The sequence below is a fragment of the Mesoplodon bidens genome (genome assembly GCF_964165515.1).
Source record: "Mesoplodon bidens genome assembly, chromosome: 2".
Classification (NCBI taxonomy): Eukaryota; Metazoa; Chordata; class Mammalia; order Artiodactyla; family Ziphiidae; genus Mesoplodon; species Mesoplodon bidens.
The window spans coordinates 110,788,311-110,810,980 of record NC_138177.1 but is presented as its reverse complement, the minus strand read 5'-3'; the positions used below and the strand labels follow the sequence as shown (position 1 = coordinate 110,810,980).

At 35.5% G+C, this 22,670-nt stretch overlaps 1 protein-coding gene across 1 annotated transcript in view; it reads right to left on the bottom strand.

The window, feature by feature from the left end:
- The window catches only part of COL24A1 (collagen type XXIV alpha 1 chain), a 400,363-nt gene that overhangs the window by 84,303 nt on the left and 293,390 nt on the right, over window positions 1-22,670 (bottom strand). Inside the window, exons 38-39 of the mRNA XM_081222837.1 lie at window positions 7,859-7,912; window positions 6,106-6,213 (exon numbers count right to left, since the gene is read on the bottom strand). Of these exons, the coding sequence (XP_081078963.1) occupies window positions 6,106-6,213; window positions 7,859-7,912 (162 nt within the window). The remainder of the gene's footprint in view (window positions 1-6,105; window positions 6,214-7,858; window positions 7,913-22,670) is intronic.

The following is a 22,670-nucleotide window of genomic DNA, read 5'->3' as shown; positions in this document are numbered from 1 at the left end:
ATGTAAGTTCCACAAAATTATGTTTCTTTGGTTTACTTCTGGTATGAACATCCTTAATCATATTAAGAGAAATACTTTCAGTTGCCAGAATGCTGTAGGCTTCCAGCAAATTCTTGGAAATGTAGTTTGTATCTGTCAAAGTTTGTGGTAAACATGCATCACTAAATACTAGAGAGTGAATTCTGATAGTTTTTAGTATTATGATAGGATCAAGAACTCTGTACTCACTGCTAGTTTCAGATGCTTTGATGAACACAGTTTCAGCTCTGGCCAAAGTTGTTAAAATAGAATTGGTTGACAACTTATGTGTAATATTTACCCTATTAATTACTCTTATTATCAATATCATACAGATGAGGAAACAGATAAGTTAAAGGCAAATCTGTAAATGTTCCTAAACTACTGAAAAGATAACTCAGACAACTGAAAAAAGCAAAAATAACACTCTTAAAAATGTCCTATCTTTCATATTATCAAAGTTTCCCTATCAACTCTCCTATTTGAGTCCCAAAATAAATAGGAGATAAGGAAATTAAGGCAAAAAATAAGTATGTGACTAGCCAAATACCACACTAACCAGAAGTTCTAATCAATGTAATAAGTAAGGGTAATAAATATGAGGAGATGATACGATTATTTACCTAAAGAACCCTGAGAATCATCAAAATTCACTCAAATGAATATAAAGTTTTAAAAAAAGATATTTTACACAGCATAATTAGAAGATGTAATAGAAAAAGGATTACCTTAAAAACAACAAAATCTATAAGAAACTAACAATGAACTTAAAAAGACAGATGTTAAGAACAGAGATAAAGGAAATAACAAAACTTTATTGAAGGATATACAAGATGTAAGTAAATAAAAAGACATATGGTGTTTCTACAGTGAATGATTCAATATTAAAGGAACTTGCTAAGTTGATTCTGAAGTTCACATGAAAGAGGAAAGAGATCATAGTAAGAGCCAAACTTTTCAGAAATATAAATTATGAAGTATTTGCCCTAATAGATCTCAAATGATACTGTAATGATACAGTTATTTAAATGGTGTGGTACTGACCTAGGAACACGCTAAAAAATCGAGAAAAGAAGATGAAAACAGACCATCATTTAAGAGTAGCTTACAGTAAGGGTAGCATTTCAGAAAAGTGGGAAATAGATTGTTTATTAAATAGTATTGGGGCTTCCCTGGTGGCACAGTGGTTAAGAAGCCACCTGCCAATGTAGGGGACATGGGTTCCAGCCCTGGTCTGGGAAGATCCCACGCTGTGGAACAACTAAGCCTGTGTGCCACAACTACTGAGCCCATGTGCCACAACTACTGAAGCCCACACAACTAGAGCCCGTGCTCTGCAGCAAGAGAAGCCACCACAATGAGAAGTCTGTGCACCACAACAAAGAGTAGCCTCCGCTCGCCACAACTAGAAAAAGCTGCGCATAGCAACGAAGGCCCAAAGCAGACATAAATAAATAGATAGATAAATTAATTAATTAATTTAAATAAATAAATAAATAAATTTAAATAAATAAATAGTATTGAGACAACTGGCTAAGAATTTGGGAAAAAGAAAAATTAGTCCTTTACAACTTATATCATAGCAAACAAAACAAAACAAAACAAAAACTCTGTATGTTTTTTTTTTTTTTTTTTTTTTTGGCACTACGCGGGCCTCTCACTGTTGTGGCCTCTCCCGTTGCGGAGCACGGGCTCCGGACGCGCAGGCCCAGCGGCCATGGCTCACAGGCCCAGCCGCTCTGTGGCATGTGGGATCCTCCCGGACCGGGGCACGAACCCGTGTTGCCTGCATTGGCAGGCGGACTCTCAACCACTGCACCACCAGGGAAGCCCTCTGTATGCTTTAAAAGGGTTAAGGGTAAAAATAAAGCTATAAAAATATTAGAAGAAGGATATGGAAAAATATTTTTATGCACTTCATGTAGGGAAGTCATTTCTAATGAACAAATAAAACCTAGAATGTAAACAAAAAGACTGACAAATTTGACTGTAATAATTAAAACCTCTGTCCAGTGAAAGATACTATAAACAATATTAAAAGATAAATGACAGAAAGGGAAATATATTTGTAATATATTAGCAACATCTTTAACAAAAGCATATTATCTAAACTATGTAAGGTATTACTGAAATTAAGAAAAAGACAACAACCTAATAGAAAAACATGTAAAGTGCATATGAACAAGTAACTTCTAGAGAAAAAAGTACAAATTACTTAGCTGCTATCAGGAAAATTGTAAGAAAGAAAATGAGATACACTTTTTCATTTATCAGATTGGCAAACATCAAAAGGATTAATATGAAGTATTCCTGGTGGCAGGCATGTAAATTTGGTGAAACCTCTTGGGAAGGTAGTTTGGAAATGTGTCAACATTTAAAAAGTGACTATTCTTTTTAGAGAAAATCCAAAGTAGGAGCCTACTTTGAAGACAGTACTCTTTGGATCAATTCATTCTCAAGTTTATTAAAAATTAATTACATTATCTCGACATAATAAAACCCACATATTACAAGCCCACAGCTAACATCATACTCAATGGTGAAGAGGTGAAAGTATTTCCTCCAAGATCAGGAACAAGAATGCCCACTCTCACCACTTTTATTCAACATAGTGTTGGAAGTCCTAGCCACAGGAATCAGACAAAAAAGAAAAAAAAGAAAAAAAGAAAAAAGAAGCAAAAGGAATCCAAATTGGAAGGAAAAAGTAAAACTGTCACTGTTTACAGATGACATGCTACTATACAAAGAAAATCCTGAAGATGCCACCAAAAAAACTACTAGAGCTCATCAATGAATTCAGTAAAGTTGCAGGATACAAAGTTAATATACAGAAATACGTTGCATTTCTGTACACTAACAACAAACTATCATAAAGAGAAATTAAGAAAAACATCCCATTTACCACTGCATCAAAAAGAATAGAATAAATCTAACTAAGGAGGTAAAAGACCTGTACTCAGAAAACTATAAGACACTGAAGAAAAGAAACTGAAAACAACACAAACAGATGGGAAGATATACTGTGTTCATGGACTGGAAGAAGTAATATTGTTAAAATGATCATACTACCCAAGGCAGTTTACAGATTTGATGCAATATCTATCAAAATACCAGTGGCATTCTTCACAGAACTAGAACACATAATTTAAAAATTTGTATGGAAACACAAAAGACCCCAAATAGCCAAAATTGATTTTGTTTTCAAGATTTTCAATCAGTTTCAAGACTGCTTGAGAAAGAAAAACAAAGCTGGAGGTGTCACACTCCCTGATTTCAAACAATACTATACAAAGCTACAGTAATCAAAACAGTATGGTACAGGCACAAAAACAGACACATAGATCAATGGAACAAAATAGAGAGTCCAGAAATGAACCCATACTTCTATGGGCAATTAATCTATGACCAAGGACTCAAGACACAATGGGAAAAGACAGCCTCTTCAATAAATGGTGCTGAGAATACTGGACAGCTACATACAAAAGAATCAAACTGGACTACTCTCACACCATGCACAAAAATACATTCATTAAAGACTTAAATGTAAGACCTGAAACCATAGACTTCTAGAAGAAAACATATGCAGTGTGTTCTTTAACATTGGTCTTAGTAATATTTTTTTGGATATGTATCCTCAGGCAAAATAAACAAAAGCAAAAATAAACAAATAGACGTTATCAAACAAAAAAAGGTTTTGTGCAGCCAAGGAAACTATCAATAAAACAAAAAGGCCACCTACTAAATGGGAGAAGTAGCAAACAATAAATCTGATAGGGGGTTAATATCCAAAATATACAAAGAACTCATACAACTCAACATCAAAAAAACAACCCAATTTAAAATGGGCAGAGGATCTAAACATACATTTTTCCAAAGAAGATATACAGATAGCCTACAGACACCTGAAAAGATGCTCAAGATCACTAGTCATCAGGGAAATGCAAATCAAAATCACAATGACATATCACCTCACACCTGTCAGAATGGCTATTATCAAAAAGACAACAAATAACACGTGTTGGTGAGGATGTGGAGAAAAGAGAACCCTTGTGCACTGTTGGTAGGAATATAAATTGGTGCAGCCACTATGGAAAACAGTATGGAGGCTCCTCAAAAAATTAAAATTAAAAATAGAACTATCATATAATCCAGCAATCCTACTCCCAAGTATTTGTCCAAAGAAAATGAAAACACTAATTAGAAAAGATATAAGCACCTCTATGTTCATTGCAGCATTGTTTACAATAGCCAAGATATGGAAGCAACCTAAGTGCCCATCAATAGATGAATGGATAAAGAAGATATGGTAAAAATATACTATGGCATATTACTCAGCCATAAAAAAATGAAATCGTGACATTTGTGACAACGTGGATGGACCTAGAGGTTATTATGCTAAGTGAAATAAATCAAACAAATACAGTGTGATATAACTTATATGTGGAATCTAAAAAACAAAACAAATGACAAACAGAAAACAAAAACAGAGTTATAGATACAGAGAACAAGTAGGTGGTTGCCAGAAGGCAGGGTGATGGCAGGAGGAAAGACATAGGTAAGGGAGACTATTTTCCAGTTGCAAGATAAATGAGTCATGGTTATGAAATGTACAGTGTGGGGAATACAGTCAATAAATATGTGATATTTTCGTATGTGAATATTGTAACTAGACATAACTAGACTATTGTGCTGATTGTTTTGAAATGTATAGAAATATTGAACACTATGTTGTGTAAAAGGAACTACTCTAGTGTTGTAAGTCACTTATACTTCAAAAAAAAAGAAACCCCAACTCATAGAAAAAGAGATCAGATTTGTGGTTAACAGAGCTGGAGGGTAGGGGATGGGAAACTGGATGAAAACAGTCAAAAGGGACAAACTTCTAGTTCTAAGATAAATAAGTACTCAGGATATATGTACAACATGATAAACATAATTATCACTACTACATGTTATATATGAAACTTAAGAGAGTAAATCCCAAGAGTTCTCATCACAAAGAAAAATACGTATTTTTTCTATTTAATTTTGTATCTGTATGAGATGATGGATATTCACTAAACTTATTGTGATAATCATTTCATGATGTATATAAATCAAAGCATTATGCCGTACACTTTAAACTTATACATGCTATATGTCAATTATATCTCAATAAAACTGGAAAAATATTTAAAAATCAATCATATTATATAATGTTTTTGAATGCATAAGCCAAAGATAGGAAAATATTAGTAATTAAAATAAAAGGAAGTAAGAATGACCTGGAATAGTAAGATGGCAGTAAGGAATGGAACACTTAAAATGAGCCTGAGGGAAATGTTCCTCAGACAACAGATGGATTATGCAATGCTCTCCAGAAGGCCTTGGTGAAAAGTCACTTGTGACATTTAAATGGAGACTAGTGAATACATATGCATTTTGTAAATAAGTTTATGAAATAGTCAAAAGACTAAATTGGATAATCTCTTAAATATTTTGCAACTCTTCTGCTGTGACTTTCTGATATATTAGCAAATATATAGCAATATATATTAGCAATATAATTTTGCTATTACAGGTTCAAAAGCATTATGCTACCTTGTTTCCAACATCATGTAAAATTCATACAAAAGATTAAGAATTAGTAGATGTTTTGGAGACTTATCACAGCTGGTTAGAAAAATAATCTCCAGATAAGCATGTGGAGTCCAAGCATATAAAGAAAACCCATTTTCAAGTAATTTTCAAAGCAATTTGTCAACTATGACAGCATAATTTTATACAGATATTAAATCCTGATTTCAAGTACAAGGCATATAAACTTTTCTACTTAGGAGTTATAATCTGATTTTTTAAAACCTTATTTCATATTTTATTTCCATTTTGAGATTTTTTCCCCCTTTCCTCTTTCATGTCCAGAAACCACTAAGCCATTTAAGTACTGTGGAATGCTTACAATTCTCCACATCTCATGGAGGTAGATTATTTTCAATGGAACTATTGCTTTCTCTGTAAAATTAATCAAGGGACAGAGCCTTTAGGACATGGATACATTTCTTTTCCATCCACAGTGAACTCAGTTCTGGAGACAAATCAAATACTGACCACAGCACCTCTAGTTCCTCTGGCACCTTTAGGACCACTTTCCCCAATTTGTCCAGGAGCACCTCTGCTTCCAATTTCTCCTGTGGGCCCCATTTGTCCTTTATCACCCTGTGGATGCCATTAGTAAGAGAGAAAAGTAAGAAAAAAACAAACATATACTCAGATTAATTAACTATATCATATACCTGAATGGCTCCAGAGGATATTCTGTAAGCAAAATTCTATAAATAGTAACTTTGCTTTAACTTAATAGTACTACAGACCACCACTGACAATAATAACATACCATCACTACCTAGGTTACCTTAAAGATATAATTAAAAGTAATTTTGGAAAAAAGAATATTAAAAATTTTGGCCAAACAAGCAGGGAAGATATGGTGCTCATGTTGAATTACAAATAACCAAGTTTATTAATTTGAAATTTGTTATGCATTTATGTATGAATGCATGCATGCATGTATTTATTCCTGACATGAGAAAACACAGGCCCTATGAGAAACCTGTTTCTACAGAGAATTTCAATGCCCCAAAGATCTGTCTAATGCAAAAAGGCTCTAGTGTGCAGTTCTGTATACTCAGTATCATCACTTACTTGCTTGGAGTTTGTGTTTAAAAATCTGTAATGTTTTTGTGTGATTTTACATCCTTCTGAAAACTAGTTACCTTCTGTTTTCCAATAGGCTAACTAATCATTCTCTAATACCAAAGTACAGCAGCTTTTAAACATTAAATGTTATAATTCATTTTCTGTATGTTGGAACCAACCTGTTCTATTATTGATAATCAAGTAGATACAAAGAAAAATTAAACAGTGACCACAGTCACTGTGGTTATTCATAATAATTCACAAGCTTTCCCAAAGACACAGGCTGTTGTAAGGACCTGCACTGTCCTACTTGTAAAATCATTTAGACATAACATTATGTTTGATGAAAAGACACTTCAATATTGGGCTTATTTTCATGGGTAAGAATGGCAACTAAAATTTACCTCATTCACTTTTATCTTTTATTATCTTATACTGCTCCAAAATTATGAAAAAGATGGACTAGGTGCATATTCACAGAACTGACAGATCCGATTTTGGGAACTAGAATATGGTGTAATTTGTAGTTAATTATAGTAAATATATTCAAAACTGTTGTAGTACAATGTGAAAATCATGTTTATGTCTCACCAATACTTAAACAAATTATTGACTCTATCCAAGGATGAATTATTCATTATGTTGTGCTAAATTTTACAAACGTATCACATTTTCTTAGTAAAATATAAAGGAAGCAAATAAAACATATTGTTTTGTGTTTCTTAGTTAATGTGTAGGAAAGATAAAATCAATCATTAACCTTTTCAATTTGGAAAAGTACAATTAAAACAAACCCAGAAACAATTCTAATATTTCTCTCCCCTAAATATTTTACTAATGTTGTTACTAAATAGCACAAATAGTATAGTATTTTTCTTTTCTCTATTTTCCTGCCCATGGTCTACTAAAGTAAACAGGAGAAGAAAAGGCAAAGATCTTTTCAGAAACTACAAAGTAGAAAATTTGACTTCAGATAATAAGTAATAAAGTAATAAGTACTCCTAAGTGGAATTAAGTATTTGTTTATACAAATGTGCCTTTTAAGCCAAATTTATCATTCTTTATTGTTTTATCTCCAGTGCAAATAAAAACACCACAGTATGCTATGGAGCTCTGGGCACGTCAGAAGAAAGAAAACCAGCATAAAAACGTAAAAAAAAATTACCTTCTTCCCTGGACGACCTCTTTGTCCTGGCAGTCCCACAGTTCCTTCAGGTCCCTGAATATCGAGTATGAAAAAGGAAATACATTGTTAAAGATAGGACTAGAAAGAATGTTTAAATACTTATATCACATAATCACTGAATTGAACACTAAGTAAAAACAAGGGTTACTTCTTAAGAATATTATGTTTGTATAATTATTTAAAAAGAGGTCATGATGATTTAGAAGCCCAGCTGTTACTAGTGAGTAAAGTTCACATAAACAAACTGGCCAAGATAGACCAAATTAAACTGTTCTTAACTACAGAGGGAAAACAACTTGGTTTCTGTACACCCATTGAATTAGTGAGAATGTAATTAAAGTTAACCCAAATGCATCCATTTCAGCAGTTCTATGAGCTAGTATGGGTACAACATCTTGTTGAATGTATAGTACTATAACATATATCTAATATACTGTCAAGGAGAATCTTAAAATCTCAATGAAGTGTAAGATAAAGCAAATATTATTTGATCTGTGGAAAAAAAAGGAGAGGGGGGAAATACATGGAGAGAAAAGAAATAGTCATATCAAACTGTTTAAAACAATATTTTCACTTCAATCTGTATTTTATTTAGACAAAAGTAGACTAAAAGTTTTCAATAAACACTTTATTAAAGTAAGAAGTGGCTAAAAGTTTTTAAATGTCATGTGAATTTGCAGGTCAACAATGGTTGGGCTTAAATGAGATCCATAGTAAGCCAGACTGCAAGTTCTAAAATAGCTAATAATTAATCATAGCATTCCTTGCATTAGTTGGAAATGAAAATGGAAATTTCGAATTTGTGTCCCAAAGCTTGGCAAACTGCAAAAATGATGCAGACAAGAAATAAATTGTGGTTTACCACTGTGCTGCGGAGGCTCTTGATAAATATTTGTTGAACGAATAAACAGATACCTAAGGAAATGAGTCATGCCCTGTGCTCCTGAGCAAATGTACTTCTAGCTTCAGAAAGTCCGCTGAATTTAGAGGCCAAAGTGGTTAAGTTCTACTGCTGTAGTTCTAGCTGCATCCAGAGGTTGAAATGATAGTTGCACTAACATGAGACTTCTTTGTGGTTAAAGTGGACTTTTTAAGAGAGGCTGATTAACATTCATAGAGGTTAACGATATAAGCATTTAAGTCAGACAGCTGTAGTTTCATGTTCTGGCTCTGTCACCTAACGGCTATATGGACCATAAGTAGACTACTTGACTTCTAAAGTCCTCAGTTTCCTGTTATATAGCAGGGATATATTAATACTTCTTCAAAGGGTTACTAAGATTGAATGAGATAATGCATTCAAAGCTTAGAAAGGAATAGATTCATACTGAAGAGCTCAATAAATGTCAGTTCTCACTAATTTCTGTTGTCTTTTTAAAGTGCATTATGTAATATTTAAATATATATAAATATATATAGAAGATATTAAAAGGTATAATGAGCACCCATGTACCTACCACCCACTTTAAGAAACAAAAGCTACACACACACACACACATAAACAACTGAAGTCCCATATATACACTTATGTTGGCAGACACATCACCTTCCCCCCTCACTCAGGTGCAACAATTGTCCTCAATTTGTTTATCATTCACATGCATTTCTTTATACTTTCACTCCATTTGTATATATTCCAAAATACTATATGGTTATTTTGCATCTTTTCAAACTTTCAATAAGCAGTATCACACTTTATATATTCTTTTGAAATTTTTTGAACACAACATTATGTTTTTGAAATTATTCAGTGAAATTATTCTCTACTTTACTTACACTTTGTTTTCACTCCTACAGGATTACATTTTGTTATCAAACCACAACTTATTCAACCATTTTCCTAGTGAAGAATTTTTGTTTTGTTTTTTTTTTCTGTTACAGATAATGCTGCAATAAACACTCTTCTGCATATCACTATGTGCCCACGTCAAGAGTTTTTTGGGCAAGGGTATATACCCTGGAGTTGAATTTCTGGCTTGTAGGATATATGCACTTTTCAGTATACAAGATTTTGCCAACTTGTTCTCCAGAGTGCTTTTGCCAATTTATATTCCCAAAGCAACGTTTAATAGTTCCAATTACTCCAAATCTTCCATAATGCTTGGTACTATCAGACTTAAAATTTGTCTGTCTCAAGCGAGCAAAATGATGTATTATTTGGGATTTCAATTCACATGTCCCTGATTATTAATGAGGAATGAATATCTATTCATACAGTAATTCAACATCTATATGTGAATCTCTAGTTCCCATCTTCTGTCCAGTATTCTACTGGGCTGTCCTTAATGTCCTGATAATTGTATTTCATTCATTCTGTATATCACAAATCTCTTTTCCCAGCCTGGAGCCTATTTTCTCACTTTGTCCACTATAATTTTTGACTAACACAAATTTGCAGTTTTAATGTAGCCAAGTTCATCAATATTTTCTTCTTGTTTTATTTCTTTAGTGTTTAAGAGATCCTTACTGCTTCCCCTTCCTCCATGAGGTCATAAAATGTTCTCCAATTTAAAATTTTGATTTTTATAATTAGGTCTTTAATCTAATTGGGATTTTATTCTTTTGCGTGTTTGTACTTTGATGTGAAGGAGAGATTTGTCTTTTTCCATTTGGATAACCAATTGTACCAGTACCATTTACTGAATATTTCATCCTTTCCTTATAAATCTGCAATGCATAATCAATTTATTAAACTTTAAGTTTCAAAATATACTTAGATCTGAGTCTATATTCTATTTCCATTGGTCTATTTGTCTATCTGTGAATGAATGACACTGACTAAATGACTAGCTTCAATAATAAGTTACGACATCAGGTCGGGCAAGTTCTCCCTTTCATATACCACTCCCCACCAACATCAGCAACCTGTCCTTGAAAACTGTCTTGATATTGGACCTTTGATCTTCCACACACATTTTAAAACCACTTTTCATCAATCCAGTTATATAAAAAAATCCTGTAGAGACTGTGACTGAAACTGTACTGAATTTATAAGGGAGAGTTAAATTTTTTTGATATTGAGTTTTCCTATCCATGAAATATCTCTCCATTTCTTTAGGTCTTTGTTAATAAACTACTACACACTTTTTTTTCAATAAAATTTTGCAAATCTTTTGTTAGATTTATTCCTAGGTACTTAATTTTTGCTGATTGTATTGGATTTTATTTTTAAATTGTATTTTTAAAAGTTTTCTGTTTCTTGCTGGTAGAAAAGAATGGAATCTTTTTTTTTTTTGGTATATTAATTTTATATATAGCATCTTGCTAAACTCTCATGAATTCTAATAATCTGTCCATAGATTACTTCTCTCATTTTACTGTACTGGCTGGGACTCTGAGTAAATGGGGAATAGAAATGGTAAATAGTAGTGACCTTTGCTCATTTCTTTTAAGTTTCACCATTAAGTATCATAGTCAATGTATGGAAGTTAAATTTTACTAAATGCTTTTTGTTTCATCTACTGAGATGATAGTTTTTCTTCAATTTGTAAATATGCGACTTAATTTTATAATTAAAAAAAATGTTAGACCTTTGTTGCAATACTAACAGGGAATTCATAAATCCCTTTATCCTGTCAGTACTCCAAAATGGTACTGAATTCAAATACTCAGGTATCAGTTGAAAACCTTGGCATGGCAATGCTACCTGCCAACCAACAATTTAGTTTAGGCATCACTGTAAGTTATATATTTAAATATCATATATTTAATATTTAAACATTATATATTTAAATATTAAGAAAAATTTGTGGGTAATGCAAAAATAACAGCTCTGACATAAGTGACAAGCATAAGTAAGTTTCACAAATGTGTATAATTGAGACATTTGTTATTCTGAAAGATGACTTACACATTCATCTCTATCTTCAAACCTCCATTCCCTCCTCATTTTCAAGTTAACAACCTTGCTTCATATCTGAGTAGCAATTAAACAAGAGCCATCTCCTCTTCCCAATGCCCAACTTTCCAACACACCTACTTATGCACCCACATATTCTGCTTCTCTTCTCTTACAAAAGAAGTGTCTCTGTTTCCTGCCTGAGGCCAGCTCCTCATTTACACATATAAGAAGCCCATGTCCTCTCACTTATTCAAGGCTCTCTCTTCTGAAAACATCCCCCTTTCACTTGCACTATCAATTTTTCTCTCTTGACTGGATCATTTCCAATAGTATTCAAATATGCTAAATATTACTCATTAAAAAAATCCTTCCTTGATCTCATGTCCCTCCCTTCCTTCCTACCTTCCTTTTGTCTTTTCCATTCTCTCATTCAATTTCTCATGTACTTTTCTAGCAAGATTTTCTGCTCCCCCTTCACAGCAAAACTTTTCAAAGACTTGTTTATGCTCATTGTCACTATTTCCTTACTCTCATTCTCTCTTCATTTGGGCTTTTGTTCTTACCACACCTCTGAAATTGCTCTTTTTCAGGTCACCAACTGACTTCCATATAGCCATCTTCAATGGCTGGTTATCCAACTCATTTTATTGGAAACTTCTTTTTCATTCTTGAAACTTTTTTAAACCTTTGTTTTTATGGCAGCACACTTCCCCGATTTTCCACTTACTTATATCTCCTTATATGCTGGCTCCTTCTCTGCCCAACCATTTAATGTTGGAGTGCCCTCTTCTCTTTTCTCTTTTTAGGTGATCTCATCCTGTCCCTGTGGCTTTAAAGACCATCTACATTCTAATGTTTCCTAAAATTATATCACCTGTCCTGACTGCACCACTGACTTTCTGACCTACCTTCAACATCTCTTCTTGAATTTCTAATGGGCGTCTTAAACTTTGTGTGTCCCAAACTGAACTCTTGGAATTCCCTCCTTGAACCCCTAAACTGCTTCTCAGTTTTCCCCATCTCCTTTGTCAATAGGGCAATATTTTGAAAATTATTAAAATGCTTTTCTATTTTGCCTTTTTGATTACATGGACTTTATCCTATTTAGCCCAAGGGGTTCATATGTACAGGGGTTGAATATATTAAGAGATGATGTTTCTATTTTCTTTGTTTCTAACTTTAACATTTCACAAGCTGAGCCTGGGGCACCCAGCACACAAGGCTGTCTTAAACTGTAGAGAAGACACACTTTCCATTTATCACAGTAGAACTCTAAGGCTTTTACTAGATGGTAGAAGGATGAGGATATGACATAGGGGAAGTAAAGAGAAAGCTTAAGACTTTTCCTTTGCCCCCAGGAGAATCTAGCAAGGCAAAGAGGGAGAGAGAGAGAGACATTGGTGTTCAGATTTCCCTCATTCTGAGTTTTGGCAGGAGACCCTTGTTCCCTACTACTCATTCAGGATTCAGAAAAGCTATCTTTTCTCTAGCTATCACATGGTTTATGGCTATATAAATTTGGTTGCTCAGCAAAGTCAAAATGAGGAAGACCATATTGTTATATTTTCCTGAGCTACTCCTTGATTCCTATATGATGTAGAAGAGAACTAAGAAACACCTGGGGAGCTTGCATGTGTGTATTGGTGGCCATTACTCTAGGAAGATGTGGCTCTCTAGTAAGGGCTGAAGAGCAGACTGCCTGGGCTAGAGCTGAATGAAAATCACAGCAGACCTCAGAGGTATCTAATGATTAGCAGATGCTGACAGGCTATTTAAGCAAGGGAACACCCCCCAAAAATGAAATGAAAATTACCAGCTTAGAGACATCATCATCAAAGGCCACGAGGGTGGGCAGTAAGCAAACTGACAAGGGACATTATCACGTCCCAATCAGTATGAATAATACCTGCCTCTAGATCTAAGACCTCCTCGTCTTTGTCACCACAGCAAACACGGACTCAATATTAGAAAGGAGTAAAAGAGGGAGGTGGAAGATGGGTACATCTGAGAGACTAAGCATCATAAGAGTCTGAGCACTACCTAAAGAGACAACTAAGTTACAGGAACAGATTAAGCTTTCAATTGAATTGGATATAAAAATTTTCTTTCTCCCCCAATTCCCCAACCACTCCTCACTAATCAGTAAGTTAGGGCTTGTGAGGAAAACCATATGAACCTGAAATAAAGAAATTACATATTTGCAAATGTGTAAGTACCAACTTGTAACCCTATTACGCACTTAATGGTATGATCAACCACTCCGTTGCTCCGCCTAAAACCCAGGATTTATTCTTTATTATATTTTCCCTCTTTCTCAACATCTAAACCATGAGCAAATCCAGTCAACTCTATCTCCAAGATGTCTTGAATCTGATCATTATTTACTATCTCTATTGCTCCCCTGCATTCCAAACCACCCTATCATTTTTTCATCTACACGACTGCCACAGACTTCTAAGTGGTTTGGTCTATTTTTACCCTTACATTCCATTTCTTCGAAATAACACAAATGATCACCAACAGTGTTAATCAAGCATCTCTCCCTGTGTAAAACCTTCCAGATGGCTGTCCATTGCAAGTAGAGTAATCTTCAAACCTCTTATCATGGTCTATAATCCCTTACGTGATCTGCCTCCCTCCTATTTCTCTGACATTGTGTTTCCCAGTTATTTACTATACTCTAGCTACTTGACCACCACCCCACCCCCACTTTTTAAAAATAAGGTATTTAATAAACGCCCTTTCTGCCTTGTGGCATTTGCATTAGATGTTTCCTCTGCCTAGAAAGCTTTTTTTCAGATATTCACATGACTGGCTTCTTCTTATCCTTAGGCATCTGGCTCAATGTAACCTCATGTAATCCTTCTGTGGCCATCCCAATTAAAGTAGCCCCTTTATCAGGACATTCTCTATCCCATTACTATGTTTTATTTTCTTCATAGCACTTATCACTATCAGAAATTATTATTCTTGTTCACACTTCCTTTCCACACTACATGTTGCATGACAGCAGAGACCTTGTCTGTTTAGTTCATTGTTGTAACATTAGTGCCCAGAACTGTGTCCAGCATATAATTGATGCTTACTAAATATTTAATAAATGAATGATAGAATACATGCCCAAAGTAGACAATATTTAGCCTTAATCAGACAGTAGCTAGTCTGCTAGGTATTTATTTGTAAATAAATAACACCTTAAAGAACATTTACTATCTGTTGGAAGTAAAACCAAAGTTCGCGAATAAAAGGCAAAGGGTAGTGGCAGATTTTTATACCACCTTTTAGCTTCTAGGCAATAGAACATATGGATCTACTAGGAGCCTTCTGCACAGTAAACTTTCATACATATTTGAAGAGCTCATTATGTGTGAGAAAAGGGGTTGCCTGTGCTCTAAGCTGCATTTTCTTCTGTCATTATAATCAGAAAGATCTCCCCTGGTTCTTCTGTTCACTTTTTTCCTCTTTAAAGATAGTTTGTTTTTCTTTTGAGGAGTGGTGGTGGTAAACCTCCATTGATATTAGGCTGGTTTATATTCGTGCTTGTTCTGAAATGTGTAAGTAATATTTTGCTCCAAAATGTTGGGTTTTAAAAGTTTAACAAGACGCACTGCAACCCATTTGTATAATTAGAGGCTTGCAGAAGAGACTGGAAAACAAAGCAGCAGTTTCTACAATGTGCATGTTTTAATCGATTTCTTCAATGATTAAAGAAGTAAGAATGCTTTTAAATAAATGTCATGTTGACAGAGAACAGTTGGCTTGATGTTCAGCCTACTTATAACACAGAGGAAGCATTTGGGATTCCCTACTGATTATTTTAAACTTTGTTGAGAGTAGCTGTATTATCTCAGAAGTAACACATCACATATATTTTTTAAACAATTTTATTGAGATATAATTCACATACCATATTATAAATCCATTTAAAGTGTACAGGTTAATGGTTTTTAGTATATTCACAGAGTTGTGCAACCACCACCACAATCAATTTTAGAATCAATTTCCATCATCCCAAAAAGAAACCCTGTACCCACTAGCAGTCACTACCAGTTTCCTCCCAACCTCCCCAGCCCTAGGCAACCACTAATTCACTACCTGTCTCTAGAGATTTGCCTATTTGGGACATTTCATATAATATGCGGTCTCTCATGACTGGCTGCTAGGCATGTTTTCAAGGTTCATCAATGTTGTGGCATGGATCAGTATATTACTACTTTTTATTCCAAATAATATTCCATTGTGTGAACATACTACATTAACTAATGGACATTTGTTAATTGATGACCATTCGTGTTGTTTCTACTTTTTGGCTACCATAAATAATGCTGCTATGAACATTCATGTAAATGTTTTTGTTTGAATCCTGTTTTCAATTCTCTTGGGTATATACCAAGAATTGATGGGTCAAATGGTAACTGTTTTTAACATTTTGAGAGACTGCCAAACTGATTTACAAAGTGGCTGCACAAGTTTACACCCCACCAATGATGTATAAGGATTCCAATTTCTTTACATTCTCATCAACACTTGTTATTTTCTGTTTTCTTTTCCTTATTGTAACCACCCTAGTGGATGTGAAGCGGTATCTCATTGTAGCTTTATTTGCATTTTCCTAACAGCTAATGATGTTGAGCATCTTTTCATGTGCTTATTTGCCAACTGTATATTTTCTTTGGAGAAATATCTGTTTAAAGACTGCTCATTTTTCAATTGGGTTGTCTTTATTATTGAGTTGTAAGAGTTCTTTATATATTTTGGATACCAGTACCTTATCATATACAATTTGCAAATAATATTTTCTCCCATTCTATGGGAGTCTTTTCACTTTCTTGATGGTGTTCTTTGACACATAAAACTTTTAATTTTAATGGAGTACAATTTATCTATTTTTCCTTTTGTTACTTGTAATTCTGGTGTTATCTAAGAAGGCTTTGCATAACCCAAGGTCATGAAGATTTACTCCTATGGTGTCTTCCAAGACATTTATAGTTTTAGCTCTTACATTTAGGTCTATGATCCAGTTTGAGTTAATTTCTGTGTATAATATAAGGGAGGATCCAACTTAATTATTTTGTGTGCGGATATCCAGTAGTTCGAGCATCATTTGTTGAAAAGATCATTCTTTCCCTCACTTAATTGTCTTGGTACATCACATGCTTTGGTAATTCAAATTTATTTTACCTATTTCTTTTTCCTGGAATTTATTTTATCCCTTGTGATAGCCAATAACACTAGACATTGTTAAACAAAGTTTGGAAGTTATAGAGTGCTCCCATCAGAGACAATGTTTTTCTTCTGCTTGAAACCTTTCAGTGGCTTCTCACTACACTTTAAATAAAACCCAAATTTTTACCATGGTTTAAAAGGTCCTTCATGATCTGCTTTCTACCTATTTCCTCAAGCTCATCCAAACAACTTTTCACTATTCACTATGCTATAATAGCTTCTTTAACTCTTCCAAAAATACCTAGATCATTCTCATCTCCACATCTTGGCCCTTGTTATTCTGTCTACCCTGAAGGATCTCCCAAAGTTCTTTTCATGACTGGCTCCTTTTCACTCCTCAGGTATCAATTCAATCCTCCCCTATTTAGAGAAGACCTTCCTCACTGTCCTGGTGTAAACAGTTTCTCTATCCATAACTAGTTGGCTTCCCCCTTCCCTTAACCAGTTGTTCTTTATCATCAGCCTGTTTATTTTCATCATTGCATTTATCATAACCTGCAATGATCTTGTCTAATGTCAGTTTTCTCCATGATATTATCAAATCTGAGATCAGGAACCTTGCTCCTCTCGTTCCCCGTGGTGTCCCCAAGGCTTAGCAGAGTTCTTGGCAGAGTTCTCTCATTGAAAGAACTCATAAACTTCACTGAAATAGTGAATGGACAAATACATTTTAGAGAGTCACAGTTTGTAAGGCTAACATAAATTTAGAAATATCCAAGCTAATGCTTTTTTAAGGCTAAGCTTTTTGTCTCAAAAAAGCCTATATAGAAGCTACTATGTTAAATAGACATGAAAAGATCTTTTCTGATTCAAGCAGGAAAAGAAGGAGCAAAGTCCTATCAGTTTAGCATCTTCCCTGGCACAGTCTTCTTGGGGTGTTCTGCATAGTTCCTACCCCTTTATTATGTGTAATGTGTAAACCAAGAAACCAAAGAATGACTCACCCAACAATGTACAGCTCTTTAGTGACAGAGCAGGGGTTTCAACAATTCTTGCACAGTGGTCAGTGCAGGGTTCTTTCTATTTTGTGCTGCTTTGCAACACAACAGTTCAGAACAAACAAGTCTAACACCAGAGTCATATGAATCATTCAGAAGATAAAGATTTAGATAATCCTTTACTCCTTAACACCACTGACCTCAAATTTCCAAAGTGATTATTTTTCAGGGCTACCAAGGAAACTGTCTTAGAAACAAGAGTCAGGTATACTTCATTCTTTTCTAACTGCTGATATTCATTCCTCTCATCTTTCTGACTTCATTTTTAAGAATCTATAGAAAAAACCTCTTAGAAAAGCATGCATTATTTTATTTCAGCTTCTCTTAAGATATTCACCTCTACCTAAGATCATACCACCCTAGACAGATGGGAAAATTAACACTTCAATAAATCCAATCCAGTTTTGTAAAGGAATAAAACGAGATAATTTCATTTATATATACTCAGTTTTGGAGTGCACAGATTCACCTCTGTTTAGATCTTAGATACCAGAACAATAGACTTTTTAAGAAATGAATGAAGGACCATAAGTCAGGCAGATGTTTCTTCTGAGAAACTTCCAAACTATTTTCCTCATATAGAGTTATGCATTTAGAAAACTGAATATTTTAGAGCAGAACTCAAGCATAAAATACAAAATATTTTCCTTTGTTCAAAGAGTCTACATCTTGGATTTGGGAATTTGTTACTGATGTTTCTCTTGCCTTATTTTTCAAAACAGATATCATTTTCCAATCTTTTAGAAAGTAAGAAGAACATCTCTTTACTTGAAAATAATTTTTTAAATTTCTTTTTCTCACTCTCTTTTTTGTTTATTTTTAAAAGAATTTTTAAGGTAGTATCTTTGTGACATTGCCTAAGGAAGAATTTTTCTGAAGTACAAAAATAAATCCAACATCAGGCCGTCTGATTAAGCAATAGTTCCTTGGATCAGAAAATTCTTTTGAAAAAATATGCTGTGGTATTTTTATTAAGTTTATGAGCTAAAAGGCATTTAAAATTCCAAGGAAACAACAAAAAGAATAAAAAAGAAACACACATGTGTTGTTACTAAAAAAGGCACCAAAGATGTGTACAAGAGGATTATTCCTGGGAAAAAATATGAAGCAGATGAAATCTGTGTTTATCATTTTTCCATGTTTTGTTTTGATCCCCTTTTTCATTTCTGCTCTGCCCATCACCATTTGTCATGCTGTGTCATCCCTCTCTGGGATTTCTGCCTGTGTTGTCCTATGGCATGGTTAGGCCTTTCTTTTTTTTTAGTTCCCTGTCCCCCCACCCCCCATCAACTTTAGCATTCTCTTAGGGAACCAGGCTAGTTGACTGAAAAATAAATCCATGCTAAAACATTAATAACTGTTAATAACTTTCTTATATAAAAACGAATTTGATAAAAATTCTCTGGAAGATAACTGCATTTTCTTGGCACTTGCTACTTGGCTTCTCTGTGGGTCCAGTTCTGATGAGTCCTCTAAAATAATGAAAACTACCATGAACCTTAGAAAGGCAAAAGATATGCCCAAATCTCTAGAAGTATGGCTTAGAACCTGAGGGTGAGGCTGAAGCATGTCCTTGAACCACAGAGACTGAGAAGAATATTAGAAGGGTAAGAGGAGAGGCTTCATTTGGATTGCACTGTCTTTCCCCCAGGCACAGCACCACACAGAGTGATCCCCTTGGCCTATAGTTTCTCTGTGGGAAAAGGAGAACCCAAAGTGGATATTCAGCTCCCCTACTGTTGCAGGATGCTTCCAGGGTTGCCCAGTCAGGTCTTCATGAGGATCATTTGGGGAACCTGGGGGCTTGACCACTGGGGATCAGATAGAGATGGGGAAAGGGGGAATGGCTTATAGCAACCAGCACTCGAATGTTAGTGGACTGCATTCCTGCTTGTAGTAGCACCTGAGCAGAGATCCTAGCCAGGGATCTGCAGACCTTAGCTGGTGGCCCTGTCTGGCCAGGGAGCTTGGTTGGCAGTTCTACATGATTTGTGTCCCCAGAAAAGTGGTCATACACGCTCTTGAGCCTGTCATATGGCCCTGCCTGGGCAGGGGAGTAAATCTGTAACCCTGCTCAACAGCTAAGCATAGCCTCCCATCCTGCTCGACCAGAAAGACTGGCCAGAGAACTTCAGCAGCTGTGGAGTCCATACTACAGCCTTGCTCAGGCAGAGAGCCAAGCCAGCAGCCCTGTCCAACTGTTGAGCATAGCCTCTGGCCCGTCATGACCAGGGAACCTGAACAGTGACCCTGTGCAGGCTTGGAGCCCAGTCTAAAGTACTTCCCAGTTATGGGGCCCAGCTAACAGCCCTACCTAGCAGCAGAGTTTCACCTACGGCCTTGTCCAATTACTAAACACAGCCTGTAAACTCGCCCAGGCAAGGTAACCCCATCTTACCATGGAGCATTATCTGTGAGATGCAGCTGGAGGCCCCACTTGACCAGACAGCCTGGCAAGTGACCTCATCCAACAAAGAAGCACATCCAGTACCCAACTGATCACAAAGCATAGCCTGCAACTCTGCCCAAACTTGGGGCACAGCCTGTAACTCCATTCAACTGTGAAACCATGTCAGTGGCCCCACCAGAACATAGAGTCCTGCCAGGGCCACATCCGGTTAGAGAGTACAACATGAGGCCTTGCCCAACTGCAGAATCCAACAAGTGCTACTGTCCTTCCACGGAACACAGCGTGAGACCATATCCTACCACAGGTAACTACAGAACCCAGCTAATGGCCCCATCTGACTGTGAAGTCCAGCCAGCACCCCTACCCAACCAGGGTGCCTAGTTAGTGGTCCCACTACAATGTGGAGCCTAGCCAGCTGGCCAACCCAACTGCAGAGATCAGCCAGTGGCAACTCTCCCCTTGCCTCAGAACATGGGTAGGAACCTCACCAAACCGGAGACCTCAATAGCAAGCTGTGTCTGCCCACAAATGCTACAAGCTGATCCATCCAGTTCCCCCTAAGCAAAGCAGACTGGTGAAGGTCTTTGCCTGCCAAAACAAACCTGTAAAGTCTGGAAGAGGAGACCACTGACTCAAATGTGTAAATACCAATGCAAAGATACTATGAGCATAAAGAATTGGGTAAACATGACAAGACCAAAAGAAACTAATAAAGCTTCAATAACTGACACTAAAGAAATGGAAATCTATGAACTGCCTAACAAAGAATTCAGAATAATCCTCTTAAAGAAGTTCAGTGAACTTCAAGAACACACAGATAACTAAATGAAATTAGAAAAACAATGCATGAACAAAATGAGAAGTTCAACAAAGAAATAGAAACCATGTGAATAAACAAAAACAAAAATCCTAGAGGTAAAGATTGAACTGAAGAACTCAAAAGAGTTTCAACAGCAGACTTGACCAAGCAGAAGAATCAGTGAACTCAAAGATAAGTCATTTGAAATTATCCCAAGGAACAAAAAGAAAAAAGGATGAAAAAGAATGAAGAAAAGACTATGATACTTAAGGGACTGTGTGAAATAAAACAATATTGTGTGAATACTGGGAGAAAAAAAGAGAAAAGAGCAGAAAGACTACTTAAAGATATAATGGCTGAAAACGTCCCAAACTTGGGAAGAGAAATAGATGTCCAGATTTTAGAGGCTCAAAAATCCCAAACAGCTTAAACCCTAAAAAGGTCACTTTGAGACACCTTATAGTGAGCCCTCTGTATCTGCGGTTTCCATGACTGCAGAGTCAAACAACTGTGGATCAAAAATGTTACAAGAAAAGTTCCAGAAAGTTCCAAAACAAAGGATGAATTTTCCACGAAATGACACTGGTTTACGTAGCATTTATACTGTATTTAAAACTATTTACATATCATTTACATTGTATTAACATTGTAAGTAATCTAGAGGTGATTTAAAGTATATGGGAGAATGTATGTAGGTTATATGCAAAGACTATGCCATTTATGTAAGGGGCTTAAGCATGTGCAGATTTTGGTACCTGTGAGGGTCCTGCAACCAATCCCCTATGGATACTGAGGGATGACTGTAACTATATTGTCAAAACAAAAAGATAATTTTAAACGTAGTATGAGAAATTTGACTTATTACATAAAGGAGCCTAAATAATACTATAAGTAGGTTTCTCAGCAGAAATTTTGCAGACCAGAAGAGAATGGAATAACATCTTCAAAATATGGAAAGAAAAAAAAAGAACCTGTTAACCAAGAACACTATACCCAGAAAAGCTGTCCTTCAGGAATAAAGGCATGATAAAGACTTTCCCAAAGAAACAAAAGCTGAAGGGTTCATCACCACTAAATCTGCCTTACAAAAAATGCTAAAGGGCATTTCTGAAGCTGAAATATAACAATATAACATTGTAAAACATATAAATGTGTGAAACTCCCACTAAAGATAAATATATATTCAAAGCCAGATTCTCTAATATTGTAATGGTGGTACATAAAACACTTACAATTCTAGTTAAAAAGTTAAAAAACAAGTTTATTAAAAATAACCATAATGGGGCTTCCCTGGTGGTGCAGTGGTTGAGAGTCCAACTGCCGATGCAGGGGACACGGGTTCGTGCCCCGGTCCGGGAAGATCCCACATGCTGTGGAGCGGTTAGGCCCATGAGCCATGGAGGCTGAGCCTGTATGTCTGGAGCCTGTGCTCCACAACGGGAGAGGCCACAACAGTGAGAGGCCTGCGTACCACACACACACACACACAAAAAACATAATAGGATTGGCTCAAGGTG